The sequence below is a fragment of the Eleginops maclovinus genome, chromosome 22 (assembly GCF_036324505.1).
Source record: "Eleginops maclovinus isolate JMC-PN-2008 ecotype Puerto Natales chromosome 22, JC_Emac_rtc_rv5, whole genome shotgun sequence".
NCBI classification, from domain to species: domain Eukaryota; kingdom Metazoa; phylum Chordata; class Actinopteri; order Perciformes; family Eleginopidae; genus Eleginops; species Eleginops maclovinus.
The window spans coordinates 3,977,141-3,999,197 of NC_086370.1; the positions used below are offsets into that span (position 1 = coordinate 3,977,141).

A 22,057-nucleotide genomic window follows, 5' to 3' on the forward strand; every position below is an offset into this window, starting at 1 on the left:
ATATATACAGGGTTTTGACTGTTTTTAGAACTTTAACTGATGGATCAACACCAATAAGAAATAGCTTTGATGTTTCACAGCACCACCTACCAGTAAAATCGCATTTAACATCCATGTTGTCCGATACAATTTATTTCTAAAATGTTCTCCTTTGTGCTGAATGGGGGCTTGAAGCCAGGTTTACACAAATTAGAGCGAGACAGGAGTCAGATCTGAATATAATAACTGATTAACAGCCCTGGTCAGATTTATGGGAAAACAGTTTGTCGGCTACTTTTACCATTCACCCTGCTCACTATAAGTTCCTCCATCAACTGTACCTCACCCGACAGACACTGCATAGATCCAAACACAAACTGTCAGAAATGTGCTTCAGGTGTGGTATTGAGGTCTGCTCCTTCCTGTACTGTACCTGGCTTTGTACAAACGTGAGGTACAATTTTTGTGACACCTTAAGCAAGATCCCAGGAACTATCTTCCTGTTATATCCTGAACTTTGCTTACTGGGCGAAGTCTCAATAGATCTTCAACCAAATCCCAAATTAAATGTATGGAAATCGCTTCATGTGTGGCCAGGAAATGCATAAGAGTAACACGAGAATCTCTTCTTATTGATAAATGTTCTTTGGAAATGAACAGTTGTATTCCTCTTGAAAAGACCACGTAAAGTCTTAGAAAAAGCATATTACACCTTTCTGAAAAATCTGGCAGCCTTACTTAGAATATATAGGTACATCAATCAGCACAGTGTTAGTGTCGTACCTCATTGTGTTTCACTCCATGCACTGACTTTTGTTTGTCTTTTGTTTTGTTTATTTGGATGGGAGGGGAGACACTTTGTGTTTTTGTGTTATGTATAACTGCAACATCAACCTGAAAATGAAAAATAAAACCATCCGTGTGACAAAAATCCATGTGTCCTTGATGTCATCATTTAATCATATTACTCTATTACAAACTTTTGTAAAACTGTCATCACCTGTTGTGTGAGGTCACAGTGACCTTGATATTTGAACAATTTAATTATGATCAGTAATCAGAGAGTGTATATTTGAATAATTCCCTCAAGGAAGAACAATTCTAGAAGAGCCATGTGAAGACATAATACAGTTTTAAATGAGTTGTGTGTGAGTGTGTTAGAAAGCACACACCTCAGCACTGATGAAGTGGACGTCAGCTAACAGGCGCAGCAAGTCCCTCACGCATGTTTGGCTTCCATTACAACCGTGAAGGCACTCTGCACAGCTCTCTTCTGCGGAGCATCTACATTCTGGATTAAATTGACAACATGTGTGAAGTTAATCCCCCCCATAGAAAGCAACTCTCTCCTTTTTTGTGCTAATGCCAACATGACTGTCTGTCAAAGATCTAAAATTAGAGGAATACTTCTACCCTCAGTCTGAGGATCACTGATAATCTTACTGTCAGTCTTGGAAATCTCCCATCTCCCGTCATCGTAAAGCAAACAGAATCCACAAGCAGCTCGGCACACATCCCAAACTTCCTGTTTCCTGGCCATCTTCACCAGTGTTGCCCACAACTTTACCCTAGAGTCGAAATAAAGAACACTGAGAGACAAGTTCTATTCAATGGGTTCTATTATGCCATTTTGAGTCTTCCCTTTCCTGTAGTGTGTTCTATAGGTTTGTGTGCATGTAAATGGTCTCAAAGGCTAAAATGTGTTCTCCCCCCCATGCCTGAAACACCTCCACTGGATTCCTTTGTTTACTTATGTATCAGAGGAACATCACTACTCAAGCTCCTTTTTGCTAGCGCTCCAACATATTCTACGTGATAGGCTAAGGGCCGGAAATTGACCAATCACAACAGAGCCGGCCAGCTAACCAATCAGAGCAGACTGGGCTCTGGTTTCAGACAGAGGGTGAAAAGAGGTGCTGCAGCACAGGCAGTATGAGAAAAATAAAGAGCTTTTTGAACATTAAAGCATGCAGACATGTCCAGTAGAGACACTAACTACAAATATTAACCTAGAAATTAGCATTATTTGTCCTCTTTAAAAAGGTGGAGGTCAGGGCAAGGACACAGAGACACACTACAAATAATGATCGTTTGTTTGTAGGGTCATGAAAAAGAATTGTTTCCTTTGGGGAATCAAGTCTCTTCTCCCTCCTGAGTATTAAGCCTGCAATTTCTGATGGGCTGATGCTTATAGACAGGGGGAATTCAAATACTGTATGTAGAAGGAGATGTAATAAAAGGCTGTAGAAAAGTCACACAAAAACTTTAACAGCAATAAATCACACATCCATTAGTCTATAGTGTTCGTTAACAGCGAGGAGCAATACATCCAACAAGGCATAAAGGCTGCTTTTATTGGCAATTTTCAAACTGGGTTCTTAGGAAGCCTGACAGCTCAATAAAATCACTCAAAGAACTATGAGAAATACGTGTAAAAACACACTCACCTCTCTGAGTTATCTGTGTCGTCTCCTTGTCTGGCCAGGTATCCGTCCACCTTCCTTACAGAGGCTGAGCGATGCTGAGCCTTAGCACAGAGCTGAGCCACTGCTCCAGATCCTCCACTGCCTGAGGGAACTATACAATCATTGAATACATAAGTGGATCTATATTTATAGAAAAGATATGCATTTTATGGCTAGTATACATAACAGAAGCTCTTGTTGTTCTTTTGGAAGACTCCTAAGTCTACATAATTGTCTATAATTCATAGAACATGGGATAAATGTGCACTAATATACATAGTATGAATTTATTACGACCTTATCCTCATTAGGCTATTTTCAAAGTAAACAACGTCAGGACTACATGGCCCATTTTCTAAAATTGAGAACTCTTTAAAATAGAGACATCACTGACTACAAGCTAATAAGATAAGATGTGAGGCCAAAAACACAAAGCAAAACCTAAACAAGGAAGAATGTCCCAGATTTTTAACTCAGACCCATCAGCAGTATCAGGGGGGATTCAGGCATTTGTTTAATGACCTACAGTGGGGCAAAAAAGTATTTAGTCAGCCACCAATTGTGCAAGTTCTCCCATTTAAAAAGATGAGAGAGGCCTGTAATTTTCATCATAGGTATACCTCAACTATGAGAGACAGAATGGGGGAAACAATCCAGGAAATCACATTGTCTGATTTTTAATGAATTAATTGGTAAATTCCTCGGTAAAATAAGTATTTGGTCACCTACAAACAAGCAAGATTTCTGGCTCTCACAGACCTGTAACTTCTTCTTTAAGAGGCTCCTCTGTCCTCCACTCGTTACCGGTATTAATGGCACCTTTTTGAACTTGTTATCAGCATAAAAGATACCTGTCCACAACCTCAAACAGTCATATTCCAAACTCCACTATGGCCAAGACCAAAGAGCTGTCAAAGGAGACCAGAGACAAAATTGTAGACCTGCACCAGGCTGGGAAAACTGAATCTGCAATAGGTAAGCAGCTTGGTGTGAAGAAATCAACTGTGGGAGCAATTATTAGAAAATGGAAGACATACAAGACCACTGCTAATCTCCCTCGATCTGGGGCTCCACGCAAGATCTCACCCCGTGGGGTCAAAATGATCACAAGAACGGTGAGCAAAAATCCCAGAATCACACGGGGGGACCTAGTGAATGACCTGCAGAGAGCTGGGACCAAAGTAACAGAGGCTACCATCAGTAACACACTACGCCGCCAGGGACTTAAATCCTGCAGTTCCAGACGTGTCCCCCTGCTTAAGCCAGTACATGTCCAGGCCCGTCTGAAGTTTGCTAGAGGGCATTTGGATGATCCAGAAGAGGATTGGGAGAATGACATATGGTCAGATGAAACCAAAATAGAACTTTTTGGTAAAAACTCAACTCATCGTGGTTGGAGGAGAAAGAATGCAGAGTTGCATCCAAAGAACACCATACCTACTGTGAAGCATGGGGGTGGAAACATCATGCTTTGGGGCTGTTTTTCTGCAAAAGGACCAGGACGACTGATCCGTGGAAAGGAAAGAATGAATGGGGCCATGTATCGTGAGATTTTGAGTGAAAACCTCCTTCCATCAGCAAGGGCACTGAAGATGAAGCGTGGCTGGGTCTTTCAGCATGACAATGATCCCAAACACACCGCCAGGGCAACGAAGGAGTGGCTTCGTAAGAAGCATTTCAAGGTCCTGGAGTGGCCTAGCCAGTCTCCAGATCCCAACCCCATAGAAAATCTTTGGAGGGAGTTGAAAGTCCGTGTTGCCCAGCGACAGCCCCAAAGCATCACTGCTTTAGAGGAGATCTGCATGGAGGAATGGGCCAAAATACCAGCAACAGTGTGTGAAAACCTTGTGAAGACTTACAGAAAACGTTTGACCTCTGTCATTGCCAACAAAGGGTATATAACAAAGTATTGAGATGAACTTTTGTTATTGACCAAATACTTATTTTCCACAATCATTTGAAAATTAATTCTTTAAAAATTCTACAATGTGATTTCCTGGATTTTATTTTCTCATTTTGTCTCTCATAGTTGAGGTATACCTATGATAAAAATTACAGGCCTCTCTCATCTTTTTAAATGGGAGAACTTGCACAATTAGTGGCTGACTAAATACTTTTTTGCCCCACTGTAAATTATAAATAGAGGTCTGTGACTTTGGAGTCTTTAAAAGAACAAAAGAGGTTCCAGGTCCGGTTCGCCCTGAGAATGTACACACACACACACACACACACACACACACACACACACACACACACACACACACACACACACACACACACACACACACACACACACACACACACACACACACATACACATACACACACATACACACACACACACACACACACACACACACACACACACACACACGTTGATGAACATCTGAGGAACGGTACCAAATTGTGGTAACAATACATGCTACTATTAATCAAACGTCCTAGCCTGAAGGGATATTTGGTGTGCTGGCTTTGAAGCTTGGAGGGTAAGTGTTGTCATCTAGGGGACGCTAGAACAAAAAGAAAAAGGTGCCTCTACGGACTCTTTCCTGGGTCACTAGACTGCAGGATGTTCATTTGATGCCGTGGACCGATACGTCTGAGATCAAAGACACTCCCTGAGAACAGACTCTGCTGCATGATCAACTGCACGCGATCGATGAGGCTTTGCTGTGAGCTACACTGGAACACATACAGCTTATAAAGCTTATGGTTAGGGCTGGCTCAGGCTTACCTTGAATCAGCCCTTAGGTATGCAGCTATAGGCTAAGACTGTCGGGTGACCTTCACCTTTCATCTTTTACCTCATTACTCATCCACCTGATTATTTTTGCACCTGGAAGATTTTTGTCCCTGGATCCAATTTTTCTAATTTATATAAACATTCTTAATGGCTAGTATACATAATACTACATTTTATTTGTATAGCACACTTTAAAAAACAAAGTCATCTCAAGGTGCCTCACAATGAGGAAAAAATACAATAACAAAAAGTTATCTAAGAAACATGTTTAATAAAATACCAAAAACTAGGGAGCTGAGCTTTAAAATGATAAAATACAAATAAAAGAGGTTAACATGTACACGGACTCAAAGCTCTCCCTCGCCCTCCTTTCGGATAATCGAACCGAAGGTATTGTTTTTTCATTGATTGTGTTATTTAGTCTCATATATATTTCTGTCGCATTGTTGGAGGAGCTTCAGACTATATTGCCATATCTACACTGTAGTGACTGAGAATATGACAATAAATGCTGTGAATCTTGAATTCATATTGTCATTGAAATCCTTTGCAGTTATTCGATTATCTATTTTAATCTGTATATTTGACATGTATTGCACCTGTCCATCATAGGATATCCCTCCTCTGCTGCTCTACCCAAGGTTTCTCATTAATTATGGAATTTCCTTGGAATTTTTTTCCTGTATGCTAGGGTCTAGGGACAGATGCTGTCATATGCTGTACGCCCCTGGGACAAATGTGTGATTTGTGATATTAGGCTGTAAAAAACTGATAGTTTGTCATAGTGAATTCCCAAGAAATTTGACAAACACCCGACACAAGGTTGTAAGACCTTCTGGCCAGATTTGAAGGCCAAATAACAAATTTATGTACAGTGGGGAGAACAAGTCTTTGATACACTGCCGATTTTGCAGGTTCTCCCACTTACAAAGCATGCAGAGGTCTGTAATTTTTATCATAGGTACTCTTCAACTGTGAGAGACGGAACCTAAAACAAAAATCCAGAGAATCACATCGTATGATTTTTAAATAATTAATTTGCATTTTATTGCATGACATAAGTATTTGATACATCAGAAAAACAGAATTTAATATTTGGTACAGAAACCTTTGTTTGCAATTACAGAGATCAGATGTTTCCTGTAGTTCTTGACCAGGTTTGCACACACTGCAGCAGGGATTTTGGCCCACTCCTCCATACAGATCTTCTCCAGATCCTTCAGGTTTTGGGGCTGTCGCTGGGCAATACGGACTTTCAGCTCCCTCCAAAGATTTTCTATTGTGTTCAGGTCTGGAGACTGGCTAGGCCACTCCAGGACCTTGAAATGCTTCTTACGGAGCCACTCCTTAGTTGCCCTGGCTGTGTGTTTCGGGTCGTTGTCATGCTGGAAGACCCAGCCACGACCCATCTTCAATGCTCTTACTGAGGGAAGGAAGTTGTTGGCCAAGATCTCGCGATACATGGCCCCACCCATCCTCCCCTCAATACGGTGCAGTCGTCCTGTCCCCTTTGCAGAAAAGCATCCCCAAAGAATGATGTGTCCACCTCCATGCTTCACGGTTGGGATGCTGTTCTTGGGGTTGTACTCATCCATGTTCTTCCTCCAAACACGGCGAGTAGAGTTTAGACCAAAAAGCTCTAATTTTGTTTCATCAGACCACATGACCTTCTCCCATTCCTCCTCTGGATCATCCAGATGTTCATTGGCAAACTTCAGATGGGCCAGGACATGCGCTGACTTGAGCAGGGGGACCTTGCGTGCGCTGCAGGATTTTAATCCATGACGGCGTAGTGTGTTACTAATGGTTTTCTTTGAAACTGTGGTTCCAGCTCTCTTCAGGTCATTGACCAGGTCCTGCCGTGTAGTTTTAGGCTGATCCCTCACCTTCCTTGGTAAGATGAAGCATTAAGAATCCCCTTCACTGGAAGTAAGGGGCCAAGGCCAACCCCAGAAAAACAACCCCCATATACCAGGGTGTCCCAATATTTTTGTCTATATAGTGTATAAGACGTGGGACCATGTTTGAAACAAGTATTGACATGTTATTTCTCTGATTGATTTGTCTGTCTTCTATAGCCACATAAATCAAGCTATCGGCATGTAATCAGCGCCTGCTTCACTGAGAGAGCAGCCCATGACCCAACCAGCGCAGAGCACTGCCTTTTGGGAGCATTCAGGTGCAAATTATTCATTACTCAATTATTTACAAAATCTACTGATCTATACGCCTTTAAAAACCATTATCGCAACAGGATCAATAGCTTAATCATCAAAGAAAATTAGTTAAAAAATGAGTACAAGGAGAGATAGAAATAGAGCTGAGTGGAACCGAGCAGCTGGTTTGGCAGGTCGAGAAAAGGTACAGCCTAAACGTCTTGTCAAAGTAATAACATTACAAGCCTGAAATCATTTTACACTTGACCAAATGTCCAAGTGTTATGATGATGATGCCCTGAGCTGTTACTTCATAACCGCTTCGTCATATCTTACCTAAGTATTATGAAATTCAAATGCTTTGTAATTATAGATGTGTGATTCAACTTAAGGCCCATTTTGGATTGTTATATGATTAGACCATCTTTCAAAGTAAATGTACAAAACAGAAAAATGATGAAAAAAGGTATACAAACAAATAGAGTGTCCGTAGGTGATTTTTCATTGACTGTAAGGTAAATGATGAATACAGTTTTCCTCCCCACATACTTTGGAGCTTTAACTGCCGCGGAATGGTCTCAAAAATCACTTTTTCATTTGTCACAATCAACAATTTTATGTCACTGCATACAAAAGATTGTTAACTTTAAAACACGGACAAAACACATCTGTCACGCTGATGATGTCATGATTGGTGATACTGAAATATAACTTGAAATTATGCATTTTTTATTTGTGGGAATGCTTGAGTATATTAATTGTAGATTTAATTGAATCTTTTGCCACTATCCTGAGGGCCTTAGAAGATGTTTGAGGCACCCCATCGGGGGGTTGTACAGGCGATGTAGCGTGTTGTTGTTGTTGAACATAAACTCATTTGAATCTTGTTTTTTTTATGCCATGTTAAATAAACTAAATTCAGGGTAAAAAGAGAAGGGAATACTCCTGCAATCCCTCCAGAGAAAGAGTCATGTTATTACTGAAGTCAGACTGTATCTCCAGCTCTGACGGGCCGTCAGGGCTTTTTGTCCAATCAGATCACAGATCATCTGAGAAGAGCCCTACCCAGATAATAGACGACTCATTCATCTATCACCAATAATACACTATTCAAATCTTTTTGGGAGTTGTGGGTGACTATTTATATGCAGCAGGACTTTTTCTTTGAATGAATGCAACGATGCTAAGAGCTGTAAACAAAATACATCATGATCGCATCACTGCCTTGATGAAATTTAGTACTCTTCTTTAGCACCTTGTAAGCAACCGTCGTTTCATGACACATAGAAGCATCAGACATTCACTAGTGGGATATTTACTCACTCATTTTATGTAGTCCAACAAAACTTGGAAATCATTTAAGCTTGTGTAACAACACTGACCTTTTTTAGGGCATCTAACCAAAACCCAAGAGAAACGGAAGAGGTAAAATGCTGAATCATTTCAAGGTTTTAGGAATAATTCCCGCACCACTCTATTAGGAACAGAAGGAATAGAAAGATGTACTTTTGGAAGTGTTGTCGGCATCCAGCACCATCTGGAAACCATCAGGGGCCAAAAGCAGACCCACAGCGACCAGGATGGGACGAATGTCTGTCCTGTCTTGGAACTGCATGTCCCTAACCTGAGGAAGAGATGGAAGGGTTGGATTTCAGAAGTAACTTACCTAAGAAGACACACTTTGTATCTTAAAGTCTACAAAAGACCCTTGTCTTATTAAAGCTACATACTGCATAGAAGTCAAATTGATTTCAGTTCAACACAAAAACTCATCTAAGCACGTTTGTGCCTTGTAAAGTTCAAACAGCTCTTTCATTATGTAATGTAATCACTGCGTGACAAGAGGGGTTAAGAACCTGCTGCATAAGCAGAGCGGCTTTATCCTCGGCCCGGGAGGCCGTTTGGAAGAGGGTCCCTCTGAGCTGCAGGAGACGGACAGCTGACGACAGGCGTTCTCGTTGTGTCCCGTTATCCAGCAGCATGGCTTTCTGAAGATGAGTCAAAGACGCCTCAAGGCGCCCGTCCTCCTCTTCAATCACAGCCAGCTCCGAGTGGACCTGACAGCGCATCTCCAGCAACATACTGCAGAAATAACAAACAGGACACTAATATATGATCAATCAATGCAAATATTATTAATCTGATGCAACATTCCAAATACGGAGATCAAATGAGGAGATACTTGTTATCTTTTAAAAGCTGTCTCTTGGTTATTATAACAAAACTGTAAAGAAGCCTGACAATCAGTAGGACTTCTCTCACTATTTATATTTATATTTTATATTAGAGTTGCATTACCTCCAAAAACAAGGACATATCTACATAACCGCATTAAAACACAAACTGAGCTATATTATAACATACCTATTATTAAATCGGGGCCATAAAATTGTTTCAAATGACATTTATATCCATTATTGCAAGAAAATAATTGAAAACTTAACTCAAGATTTTAAAGATGATGAATGGTTACAGTAAATGATGTTGTGATCTGCATACGGACTTGCATGTCCTTCATATTCTGCTACTTCTTTTTTCCATAACTTAATTCATACCTTGAGATTTGAAATAATTGTTTAAATACGTTTTGAAACTTACTTAATATCAAGTTTGTAGTTAATTATCCATAAGATTGGAGGGTATTGATGTAATTGCACAACTGAAGAGGATGGCTAGCTTTCCACCTTCCGGCTTCAGCTCATTCTAAACGTTTTTCCAGTTATGGTGACAGACATAGACAAACACAACAAAGATATCATGAGGTATTTAAAGAAATAGCAACCTCTGCGTGTCTTCCAGAACGTGGGAGACCCTGAGCAGAGGCCTCTTGATGTGTTTCTTGAGGTTGTGCTGCAGGAGGGGCAGACAGCAGCTCCACTGGGTAACACACACTGCCTGCATGGCCTGCAGGTCCCCCCCATCCACTGCAGTCTGCAGACACTGATCCAGCTTGCCTATCTCCCTCAGCCGGGCCTGTGGAATAACAACTGCAGATTGAGTCTCTCCGGTAGATTCTATCATTTGGCAGGTACACTTGGATTGATTCAGATTGAACATGTACTGTAGTGCCAGTTCCTGTGTGACAGGTTTCATGCCAAAATGAGATTATATGATGCCTCTTCCCTCAAGATATTTTGTTAGAGAGGTAAAACTCCTGAAACATGACTAGAGCATAAATTAAACGCCACTGAAACTGTGAAACTTCTAACTGATGAAGAAGTTTATATGTGTTCTTAAGTCAAGGACATCTATACAGGGGAAAGAGGATTTACTGCCTATAAAGAGGCCTGACAATGCTTTTGGGGTGTTCCCTCTCCTGTAGTGTGTTATATTGGTTTGTTTACATGTAAATGGTCTGCAAAGGCTAAAATCCCTGTGTTCCCAGAGGGAGTGTGTGTGTGTGTGTGTGTGTGTGTGTGTGTGTGTGTGTGTGTGTGTGTGTGTGTGTGTGTGTGTGTGTGTCCCTGCCTGAAACGCTTCCATTGGACTCCATTGTGTACTTTTGTAACATAGTGAAATTACTATGTAACACACTCTCGGCTATTGGCTGACTCCAATACATTGTGTGTGATAGGCTAAGGGGCGGGACATCTCTGAGCGGTTGACCATCACAACAGAGCCGGCCAGCTAACCAATCAGAGCAGACTGGGTTCTGGTTTCAGACAGCTTTTTGAACATTAAATGTCACAGGAGAGGCACTAAATACTGATCTATAAATGAGCATAAACAAAGAATGAGATTACAGAAAATATTTCTTCTGTAATTGGTCCACTGCCTGCCCAACAGGCGGGGGAACACATGGCTAATGATTTAGACATATGATTGAGCACCTCCACACTGGCTTTGGAATAGTCATTCCTCTTGGCTTCTCTCTTCAGGAGGTTGATCTCACAGTTGACACATTCTATTAGTACGAGTTGGCCGATACTCTAAAAGAAAAACACAAACATAGGATTAAAAGAGTCAGCGTTCAAGCAGATCATGGAGGGGGCTATTGTTAGGGAAGAGAATGAAACATCTCACAATGTGTATTATGTCTTATACATGCATTGTTATTCATTACACAATCATTTCACTAAACCCACAACCTATATGAGATCAAAATGGCACATAAAAAAACTGCAAACCATGCTATGTATTCATTTCTACACTGCTAAAAGTAATTACACATGCAGCAAGCTCTTTGACCCTTGAGCATCAGCTCAGTTAATTAATCTCATCTATTGTCAAGAACCTACTTAAGAGGGGATGTCAAATTCCATGCATACATTTGCATGTGTTTATGACATGTAGAGTAACAGCCTGAGGTTTTAAAGGAATACCGGACACTCACAGCCTCTCCCGCCAACTTAAGCTCGTTCAAACAGTCAGCCGCCACTTCCTGATGCTTCACTTGCAAGGCCAGCAGAGCCAACTCCAGGAAGAAGGCAACCCTGCAAATCCCAGATAAAGCGTAATTTATACAATCCGTAACACTTCAGTACAGAGGTGGGAGCCATGTTATGCCCTTGGAATATCCATGGTAATAGGATGTTAAAGAAGAGGACAGGATGCTCGGAAGGTGATGTTGTTGGGTAGGAGATTTGTAGAGGACACCTGTCTGCTGGTTGGATGGGTGTTGGGCTCTGACTGGAGATCGGTGGAGTGGGAGAAGCTTTAGTACAATCCATAAGGAGATAAGAATCTGCTCGAGCTCCTGCTTTGTTGGCTCGTCCACATTTGTTTCTTCCAACCTGCTACAAACAACAAATTAAATCCTGTCTGTGTAGATACATAAAGTATGCATGTATTCCCATTTGCCCTCTAATGTACTCACACCAAACAGTGCATTAACCCTGGGCTAAATAACCTATATGATGCTGAGGCAGGCGGGTTCAGACTGACTCATGCAGCCAACATTTACAGCTGAGCCAAAGAACCATAAGAAGATCTGACATGTGGAGTACATGCCTGCAGAAAAGAAGGGGGGGTTGGGACTTGGTTTGTACGATGCCACACTAGAAGCCACCATACTATACCGATGCTGTTCGCATGCAGCCGGATTAACCTGCCCTCTATAGGGCGCCAATAGCTAAACTGAGAGACAGAGGCTCAAGTCTGAAAAGCTAGCTGTAAGCATTACACCCTCAGGATCAGAAATGCATCCCTCGGTGCTGTATGTTATACAGCTTCAAAAACCCAGCGTACATAAAATATATACCTTTAAGGGAGCATTATAAAAAGGCAAACATACATACAATCAATAAAGCAGATCACAGTCTGTTTCATGGTGTTATTGATTTAGCTTCTTCATCTTTACCGCAGACAGAACAAGTTTGCTTTTATCGGGACAGCACACAAACAAATCATTTCAGAGCAGAAGAAATAAACCTTAACTTTAGTATGACAGGAACTTTCCTTACTTCTTAAATTGCTGTATTTTGTAAATGACTGCTAAGGAAGTGCTTTGTATGCTTTTTTCAATTAGGTCGTCAGCATTTGTCAGCCTGTGTTGTACCTAGGGACAGAAAAGGAAGAAGTTATGCACAATGTGTCAATTAAAGGTACACTACGTTTCAATCAGAATGCCATTTACTTAATTGACTGCATGAAGAGAAGTCCACTGATTAGGAATCAGTTAAACGTAGGATACATCTGGATTCATAGATATGGAGATGCTACAAAGAGCCCAATTAGTTTTGGTTGTTAGTCAATGTTACATTTGAACTAGTTAAATAAAGTGCTACAGACTCAGTCATTATGGTATACCTACACAGTCCCATTCATATTTACCTATTGAGGGATTTTAGGAATTGAAATACATTTATATGAAAAGCACTGAAGTGGGTTCACACAATGCTTCTGCTTTGTCCTGTTTTTTATATATTTTATAAAAGTTCAAATGAAAGTAGTTGTTCCTATTTTGATAAAAGGACATACACTGTTTTCATTAGATATGTTACCTTCAGAAAGAAATGTTAGCACATAATATCTTAATCTTTATAAATGTATTGAGTCTCAAAGAAATGCTGCTTACCAGTAACTTAAAGAGCCTTGGATAAAGATGTGGGGTGTGTGCCTTGATGAATCCTTCTGTCTCTTTGGCATAACTTGCAGCATCTTCTGATTTCCCAGAGTCAACAATACAGCCGATGAGATGCCTGAATAGAAACGCAGCGCAATGGAGAATGATATTCCAAGTTCCCTTTTTACAACTGCAAACCCACTGTATTGTACGAGGTTCTCTGAACTTAATTATATATTTTTTCTCTTGAGCGATCCTCCCACATACTATTCACAATAGCGTGGTGCAGGAATGAGTCCTAAAACCCAGAAGTGAGTTAGCATTTTACCACTTCCGGTTCCCTCGTGTCAGAGTCAATGGGATTCTCCGTAGGATTTTGGAAAATAGCTTGAAATAAGGTCTGTGGTTGACATAAATGTAAGAGACGGATCACGTTTTGTTCTACGACATTAAATACATCAGCAGTGAACCCCCCCCCCCCCACTGGTGATTTTTGAAGAGCTTATGTGTCTGAAAAATGATGGTTGTTAACTAGTGGCTGAACAGGACTACACAAGTTGTCGAGAAGATTGTACGTCATTACGCTGAACACGTAAACACTCCCGCTACGTTTGTTTACACCTGTTCTGCTTGAAAGAAAATACCTTGGCTCTTGCAAACTCTTAAAACAAACGCTTCAACTTGCACAATTTTGAATATGTATTTTTGAAACGATCTTAAATTGGCGTGACGTCGAAGTCGTGCGACCCTGCTGTACTCGTCTGTAGTTCGTTTATAGCATAATGTTAGCATTTTGCTTCTGGCGATTAGATTTATGATTTGAAAACGAAAAATGTGGAGATTATCTGGCTGAACAAAACGTGCATTTATCAAACAGTTTTGTTTTCAACAGATCTTATTTTTTACAATATTTCAAAAGCCTATGGAGAAATTGCACAGCGTTTTTGTTGAGGGAACCCAAGCGCAGTTTACAAAAATACGTCATCCCTGCGCCGCTCTATTCAACTCACTTCTTAAGGCTCTGGTTGACTCGACACATGGCCCGTTGTCTGGGTGTGAAATTTCGATGTTCATTTGGAGTAAATGAAATAGCTGAATAGATGGCTGCCACTGTTGTTCAATTGTACTGAATGTTATAAGCATCTTTTAAATTTCGACTTTAGTTTAAACTGTGGATCATAATGTTAGTTTCCTGGTTCACAGCTGAGCCAAAGGGTTCTATGATCTGAGTGGATTACTGTTTCCATTGCAGGAGACCCTTATGGATGATAATATACGTTCCAGGTATTAATCAAAACTCTCGGGTGTTACAAGTGAAAATAGGTTATGGGTTTTGAAAGACCAGATTTTGATTGCACGAAAATATATGCAAATATTGAATTGTCTTGATTTATTTTTCATAGCAAATCGTCTTGTTATAGTTCATGGAAGTGTCCATAACCAGGAATTAATTAATGATCTGTTTCCGTTAACACAGAGTCATTGCGTTTTTATTCAACCCATGGATGTTCTTTTGGAACAAAGTATTCCAAACAACCAAGCACTGCATTGTTGCAGCAGGACAGTGAGTTTAATGGAAACCATGTACAGTATATTGGCCATATCTTTTATTGTAAGCCAAGCTATGATTACATAGGACATACGTTACCAATCCTATTAACACCCTGGCTAGCTGAAATTATACTTTACACAATTGGTACATTATGTCCTCTGAGCAAAGATAAAGAACGTTTGAGCCTGAGGTGTCATGGGAGAACATGCTAAAACAGCTAATATTAGAGCCGATTCTCCACTGTGTTGAGGAGAATACATCCAGAACTTAACTAGGTACTCAGAGAGCTGTGGTCACAAATGAGTAGCTGGTTAATTAGCTCTGTGCGTCACCCCTAATGAATCCAGCAGGAAACTGGACTTCTTCATGAAAGAGAGCAAAGAGAGCACGGAGGGTTCACTTACATCATGAGTTCAGCCCTCCAGCTGTGGTCCTGCTCTGCCACCTCCTCCAGACTCCGGACCACCTGCCTGAGGGAGGGGACGAGGTGGGAGCCCCACCCCGGCTGCAGGAAAAGACGCACAGTCTGGAAGTACAGCACTGAAGCGTTGAACACTATGAAGAAGTCTCTGTAAAAAAACAAACCACATGCAAAATACGTTGACAGAGAACACTCAATTATTTATACAATGCACATGCAAGGCAAGGCATTTTATCTCTTGGCACAACTCAGTTCAGACCAAGTGTCAACTTTGTATGAAGATGTTCTGTGAATTACAAATGTGTGTGGATTAACCAGCGTCCAATGAGCCTCGGGGGGTTGTCCTGTATGAGCGTTTCTATGTAAAACGAGAAGAATTTAAGAATTCAAGGCGCTGTTTTAGAGGAAATTGTGGGAACAGACTGTTTGAGTGCTGCTAATTTATTCACCAGAGAGTTTGTTGTGCATTAGTCTGGGCTGGATGTATTAGATATGTATTCCCTTTGGTTCTAATTGGGATTGCTCATTCAGCCCTTTTTTATTGACAAGTTATGAGTTCATTAGCAAAGGGATTCAGCACTGATTGCTTCCAAAGGCTAAGCCACTATCTCCTAAGATATCTTTCAGAGCAAGCAACAAGGGAACGCCGTTTCTGTTATACATCTATAATTATCATCCTTTTAACTATACTTACAGATACTGTTGGAACAGTTCTGAATAAAACACTGTCTTATATAATCTTGTTATGAGTAAGAGCCTGGGGTGAAGCATGTTTTATTCCAACAATGCTGTTTGCAAATGAAACCTTTATGTCCCGGAATCCAGTTACCGCAGCAGACTGAACCCTTGTAACCTATCATACTTACATAAAACAAAACAAAAATCCTCTATTGTCAATACTTCTCTTTTATTGTGTGTTTTAACAGGTGCACCTTAGCAGCACAATGGCATTTGCCGAGCAATATCAGAGAGGATAAACTGTAAGTGGCATCCATTGATCTCCTTTAGTCACACTGTTAGAACGAAGTCTAGCACACTTCTGAGGGTTTACATACCTTGGTTCATGCTTTGCGATTTCAATTGCTTTAAGAAAATACAGCACAGCCTCTTCTAAGTCTTCCTAAAATAGAAAATAATGCAAGGGGAAAATTTGAACTTATTAAAACTTAGAAAGATCAGTCGCACAAAGTTTTCAACAAAGGCTAGTTTGTTAAAATACAGAGAAAAGCTGCACCTAACTGTGGCAATACAAAGAGCAATAAGCCTTGAAGAATCACAAAAAAAATGTGTTTATGAAACTAGAACGTCTGCTACTTTGTTAGAGCAAATAAGTACAGTATTTTCTGACTGTGTGCGTATCTCATTGGTAAAGACACACACATACATAGCCCCCCCCACGAGATTCTTCCAATTTATTGTCCTCACCAAGCTCCCAAGGGGAGGCGGAGACTTCAGCTGGACCTGGCAGAGGTGGGCTCGACACAAAAATTGATTCGCCGGCGGATTCCTTTCAAAGTACATCTTTAGACACGCTGTGCTTATCTCTAAACAACCAAGCTGAAAACACAGAAAAAGAAACACACAAAAGCTAAACAAAATGATTATTTAAACCTTATCCCCTGCTATATTCTGTCAGCATGTTTATACTTTTGATGCATTATTAAAACAATTGCTTTGGGTGTGCACAGCACTCGTTTTCTTTTTCTTTTACCACAACATAACATCGCTCTAATTGCAGGCTTTTGCCCTTGAGAATGTCAGTTGTGTTTTGTTAAGATACATTTTTGCAGAGGAGTTTTAATTCAAATCATTTAAGTGTTGTTAGGGGAGGCTATTCTGTAGAGAAAGCCGTATACTAAGAAGTATATCATTTGTTTTCATAACTAAGAACGCTATGTCATGTAACTCATGCGGGATGATCATGAAACAACTTCAACTTTACAGTTACATACAATGCCTCAAAATGACAATAATGATAAGGTAGCATAGTTCTGTTTAACCAATTCAGAATTGAAACAACCTGAGACTTCAACGCAAGCTGCATTTTTACTTAGAAATCCTGCCGTTTGATCAAATTAAATCCCACTATGGAATATCATTATGTTTCATTATTTAAATATGTTTCCCTTGCCTTAGGGCAATTTAGACTACATTAATGAATAATCATTACTATCCTCTACTGGGAGCATATAGGGGGATTTAGCTAAAAAAAACACTGAAAAGTGACATAATGAAATGTGTGATAAGACTTCTAGCAGAGAGGGCCTGCAGAAGTTTTTATTTCCATGATTTTTTTATATCACTACCAAAAGATATCTGGTTAATTAGTCAAAAAACCCTAAGATTTTCAGTTTTGGTATTAACGCAAACTGAAGAAATCCTCTCTATGTGACAAAAATGTCAGTAATACATTCAGAAACCTCCTCAGATGATGCTTGAATATCGTCAAAGTACAGATAAGAATCAGTTCAACTTTTTGCGCAGTCAGATAGGAAACTTTCATTCTTGGAGGCTGCTTCAAGCATCATGTCTTATGCGACATCTCAGCAGTGATGAACTCCTCACAAACAGAGGATTTCAGCATCTGACTGTTGGCTTGACAGCATTATGGCCAATCAACGTCTTCAGTAAAGATCTACACTAGTGCTGCACGTTTAAAAAATAAAAATATATTGCTATTATTTTACCAATATTTGAAATTCAACATGATTTGCGATATTAAAAGGGGTTGATCAATTGAAATATGTGATTTATCGAGTGGATTCCAACCAAACAAATGTATTTTTTGACTTTGAATACCATTTGCAGCACCACAATACCTCACACAGTATGATATTTCCACACATTGTGCATGAACCAAACATTGCACCTGGATATTGCACTAGACTTTTTTCAACTTTGAAACAAGTTTGATGAATTATAGCCTACTAATTATTTATGAACCAAACAGGGTAATTTAGAATTATGTGTTGACCTACACTTACTGGTGTATGCCATTTAGTACATGTGTGTACTCTAATACCTATTCAGTGAACTGGTATTCATTAGAAATTGGCAAAAACTTACTCAGGTGCAATTTAGAGCTAATTGCCATAGCCAATGGAAGGATCAGGCACTTGTGGTATTAACAATTGCATTTTAAACTTGTGTAACTTAAATAAACAAATACAAACCGGCTTTTACTGAGAACAAGTATAAACGTGCAGGCACAATACAGTGAAACCTCTGCCTCAGCCTCACCTGTACAGCTGCTTCTGCACATACAACGTACAGCTCTGGAACAATGCGTGGAGCTGCTCCTCTGGCTCCAGCTGCTGTCATGTCGTTAATTAAACGATAGGCTGACTGTAAAGCTCCAGAGTCTGCATATAGTAACGTTACGACGATACAAAAGTTAAGTCACACTTTCATAACTGTTTCACAACTGCACATGCTCTGGAATTAACGTGAATACTACACCAAAAACCTTGTTGCTCCTTTGCCGTGGTAAGATACTGCCGAATATCCAGCTCCATGTCAGGGGAAAGTAAGCGTTTGCTAACACGTTTTAACTCATTTAAGAGGTTAGCTGTTAACTAGCTAACATTAGCAAACAACTGATGACGCAAGTTTTAACTCTGCACGCGCTGCTTCCCAATTGAAACTGTGAAAGTGGTTAGTCAACGCCAATTCAACATTGTTAAACCGTTACAAAACACTACGTCTCTACGGTAAATGCGGTATTAATGTAAATATCCCACTTATTAGTCTCTTCAACAAACAAACCGTGAGTCGACTGGGAGCTACACACAATCCGTGTTTGTAGTTAGGGAGCGTTACTAGGCAACCGGAGACAGGTCTTTAACTACGGTAAACGAATGGGCCAAAATGGGTGACACAACACAACGTTTTCTCTTATACAGTGTATGAAAATATACACAACACAAATATAAGACGGTCCTGGTTTCAATTCAAAGAGGCTTTATTGCTATAATCATACAGAATACCTGTATCATAGTAGGAAGATCAGTTCTGTGTGTGTGTGTGTGTGTGTGTGTGTGTGTGTGTGTGTGTGTGTGTGTGTGTGTGTGTGTGTGTGTGTGTGTGTGTGTGTGTGTGTGTGTGTGTGTGTGTGTGTGTGTGTGTGTGTCTGTCTGTCTGTCTGTCTGTCTGTCTGTCTGTCTGTCTGTCTGTCTGTCTGTCTGTCTGTCTGTCTGTCTGTCTGTCTGTCTGTCTGTCTGTCTGTGTGTGAGTGTGAAAGGGAAAAACACTGCTGCTATACTGCTAGTCTGGTAATACGATAAAGGTAAAGTTAACCTCTGAGTTCCTTGATTTTTTCTGCATTCATCACTTTGTATTCCTTGCACAGTTGTTTTTTGTGTGGGCCTGACTCCATACCAAGATAACACTGCTTTAGCTTGATGCTTTTGCTTGTGATTTGTAGTTGGTCATATTGTTTTGTTTCTGCTATTATATGGTTGTTTCGAATTGATATGATGTCAGACTAGTCCTGAGGCAGAACAGGGTTAAATCATAGGGTTAATTGTGTAATTGATGTACATGTAAGGATGAGCAGGGTGAGGGCATTATTTTCTTTGCTCAGCTCTTGGCATTGCAGGTCTTTCTGATTATACGTTAAGGGCTCCCTGTTTCAAGTTAATTTTTTTGCTTTCCTTTTTTGAATTCTGTGGTGGAGTGTATAATTCAGCTCTGCATGCATTGTTTGTGGTTTATGTGCAGCTGCTACATTGTGTTTCGAGACTCAATTTCAATTTCGTCTTACAGTGTTTGGCAAAGTGGGCCATATTCTATTAAGAAAAAAGACCCCACATCTCACTGAGTGGTCATAGAGTGTTTCAAAATGGCCAACACATTAATTTCCATTCTGTTTTGTCTTTTATTGAGATTACCATTTCGTAAAATGATTCAATTTTCCCCAGAAATGGGTTGTCTTTACGGACTCAATTAATATCAATTGTTTGTGTGTGTATTGTGCTTTTTAAAATTATCTAGCTCTCTGTCTCTCTCTCTCTCACACACACACACACACACACACACACACACACACACACACACACACACACACACACACACACACACACACACACACACACACACACGCACACACATGCTGTTGCAAAAAGCACCTCTTCATGCTTGTGGTTGCAACGGTTCAAAACTTCAAAGTGCATCATTAGAAATGAGGCCCCTCGTGTGCAAATGTAATTTACTTGGTCAAACCAAATAGGCCACTGCTACTGAAGTGACAGTGGAGAAAGTAGCAAAGGCAATGTAGCTACAGTGGCTCTCACTATGTTTGACATTGGTTTACTAGTTTGAGGTTTAATTGACACGTACAGTATTAGGCTACCTGCCAGAATTTCAAAGCAGCATAGGAAGCTCCTCCTCAGTAGTCCTAGAGCAAATGTGTTAAGCATTTCATCGTGGGATAAGCCTAAATTTACTGACTCTAACAGAATATTCCCCCTTTGGGATTGCTTTAAATGTGAAATATATAATTATTTTCTGGAATAGATTCTTCCTCTGTCACTTGACCTACTTAATGGTTGAGTTGGTGCTATGTACTTGTGCTGTGAATTTCCAAAACTGTCAGATCAATGAGACTTGTACAGTAAAGCATATTTTGTAGTTGAAGTGAGAAACACTTATATTCTGTTTATTTTGGGGATGAACAAATGGTTGTGATTTTGCTTCTTAAAATGTTTTTGGTTTTTTTAGGTTTACTCCAAACGTGTGGATGCATTAATCGTCCTACTGTGCACAGGCCCAGGGGTCGAAAGTGTCAAGGGCCTCTCTGGCTTTCACGTATAAAATGATCTGAAAGACTTTCAAAATAACTAGAAATAAACTCAAAATGACAAGAAACAGTGTAAATATGGCCAGAGAAAAATTACCAGAAAAAAAAACAACTACTAAAAGATTAACAAAGAGATGCAAAACAGCTGTAAAGGGTTCATAGAGACTCACATTGCTTATGACAAGGGGCAATACTACCACAAAGACACAAGAAATGACTAGTAAGACAGGCAGAATCATCATAAAATAACCATAAAACACACAAATATTCTTTAAAGTGATGTGAAATAACCAAGGGCTAAAAAACAACAGACAAAAACTGCTTTTAAAACAATTACAAAGTGTTACAAACCACTATCGGACAAAAATCCCTTGAGAAAAGAGTAACTTCTACAGAGACACAAACAAGAAAAAGAATCAAAGCACCTATAAAGTGTTTTTGGCTTTGCTTCTTTGTAGGAGAGATGGTTTTGCAAGTCTTATTTACACACTTTATTAGCAAGGTATTCAAATCAGCTACAAAGAGATTCCTATTGGCTATGACAAGGGGCATTACAACCACAAAGACACGCAAAATGACTACAAACAGACTCAAAATGGCCATATAAAGAATCAAAGATCACAAAAGCACGCAAAACCACAAAAAATCTGTAAAATAGTACCTTCAAGTGTTGTACTATCACATATTATGTTTACTGATTAATATGACTGCTGTGTGAATGTATATGAAATTAGAGTCAGAAATCCTGTATTTGCCCCACAGCGAGGAAATGTATTATTACAGCAGCAAAGATACGGAGCACATTAAAGCTAAAGGGAAAAGAGACGTATATATTTAATAAGAAGATAAGCACACATTACCAAGAAAAATATAAATAAATAAGCAAGAAACAAATCACACCATGGTAGTGAAAATAAGTAGCAGTTTCTTCAAAAACAAA

At 39.9% G+C, this 22,057-nt stretch overlaps 1 protein-coding gene across 1 annotated transcript in view; it reads right to left on the reverse strand.

The window, feature by feature from the left end:
• Positions 1 to 18,835, reverse strand: part of LOC134858944 (cilia- and flagella-associated protein 46) — a 99,559-nt gene extending 80,724 nt beyond the window's left edge. Inside the window, 17 exon segments of the mRNA XM_063875186.1 lie at positions 1,152 to 1,270; positions 1,423 to 1,547; positions 2,427 to 2,547; positions 8,850 to 8,967; positions 9,200 to 9,425; positions 10,126 to 10,316; positions 11,174 to 11,272; positions 11,677 to 11,776; positions 11,940 to 12,021; positions 12,024 to 12,076; positions 12,746 to 12,840; positions 13,360 to 13,483; positions 15,304 to 15,468; positions 16,376 to 16,440; positions 16,746 to 16,877; positions 18,561 to 18,682; positions 18,787 to 18,835. Coding sequence (XP_063731256.1) covers positions 1,152 to 1,270; positions 1,423 to 1,547; positions 2,427 to 2,547; positions 8,850 to 8,967; positions 9,200 to 9,425; positions 10,126 to 10,316; positions 11,174 to 11,272; positions 11,677 to 11,776; positions 11,940 to 12,021; positions 12,024 to 12,076; positions 12,746 to 12,840; positions 13,360 to 13,483; positions 15,304 to 15,468; positions 16,376 to 16,440; positions 16,746 to 16,877; positions 18,561 to 18,682; positions 18,787 to 18,835 — 1,986 coding nt within the window.
• Positions 18,836 to 22,057: the final 3,222 nt, after the last annotated feature.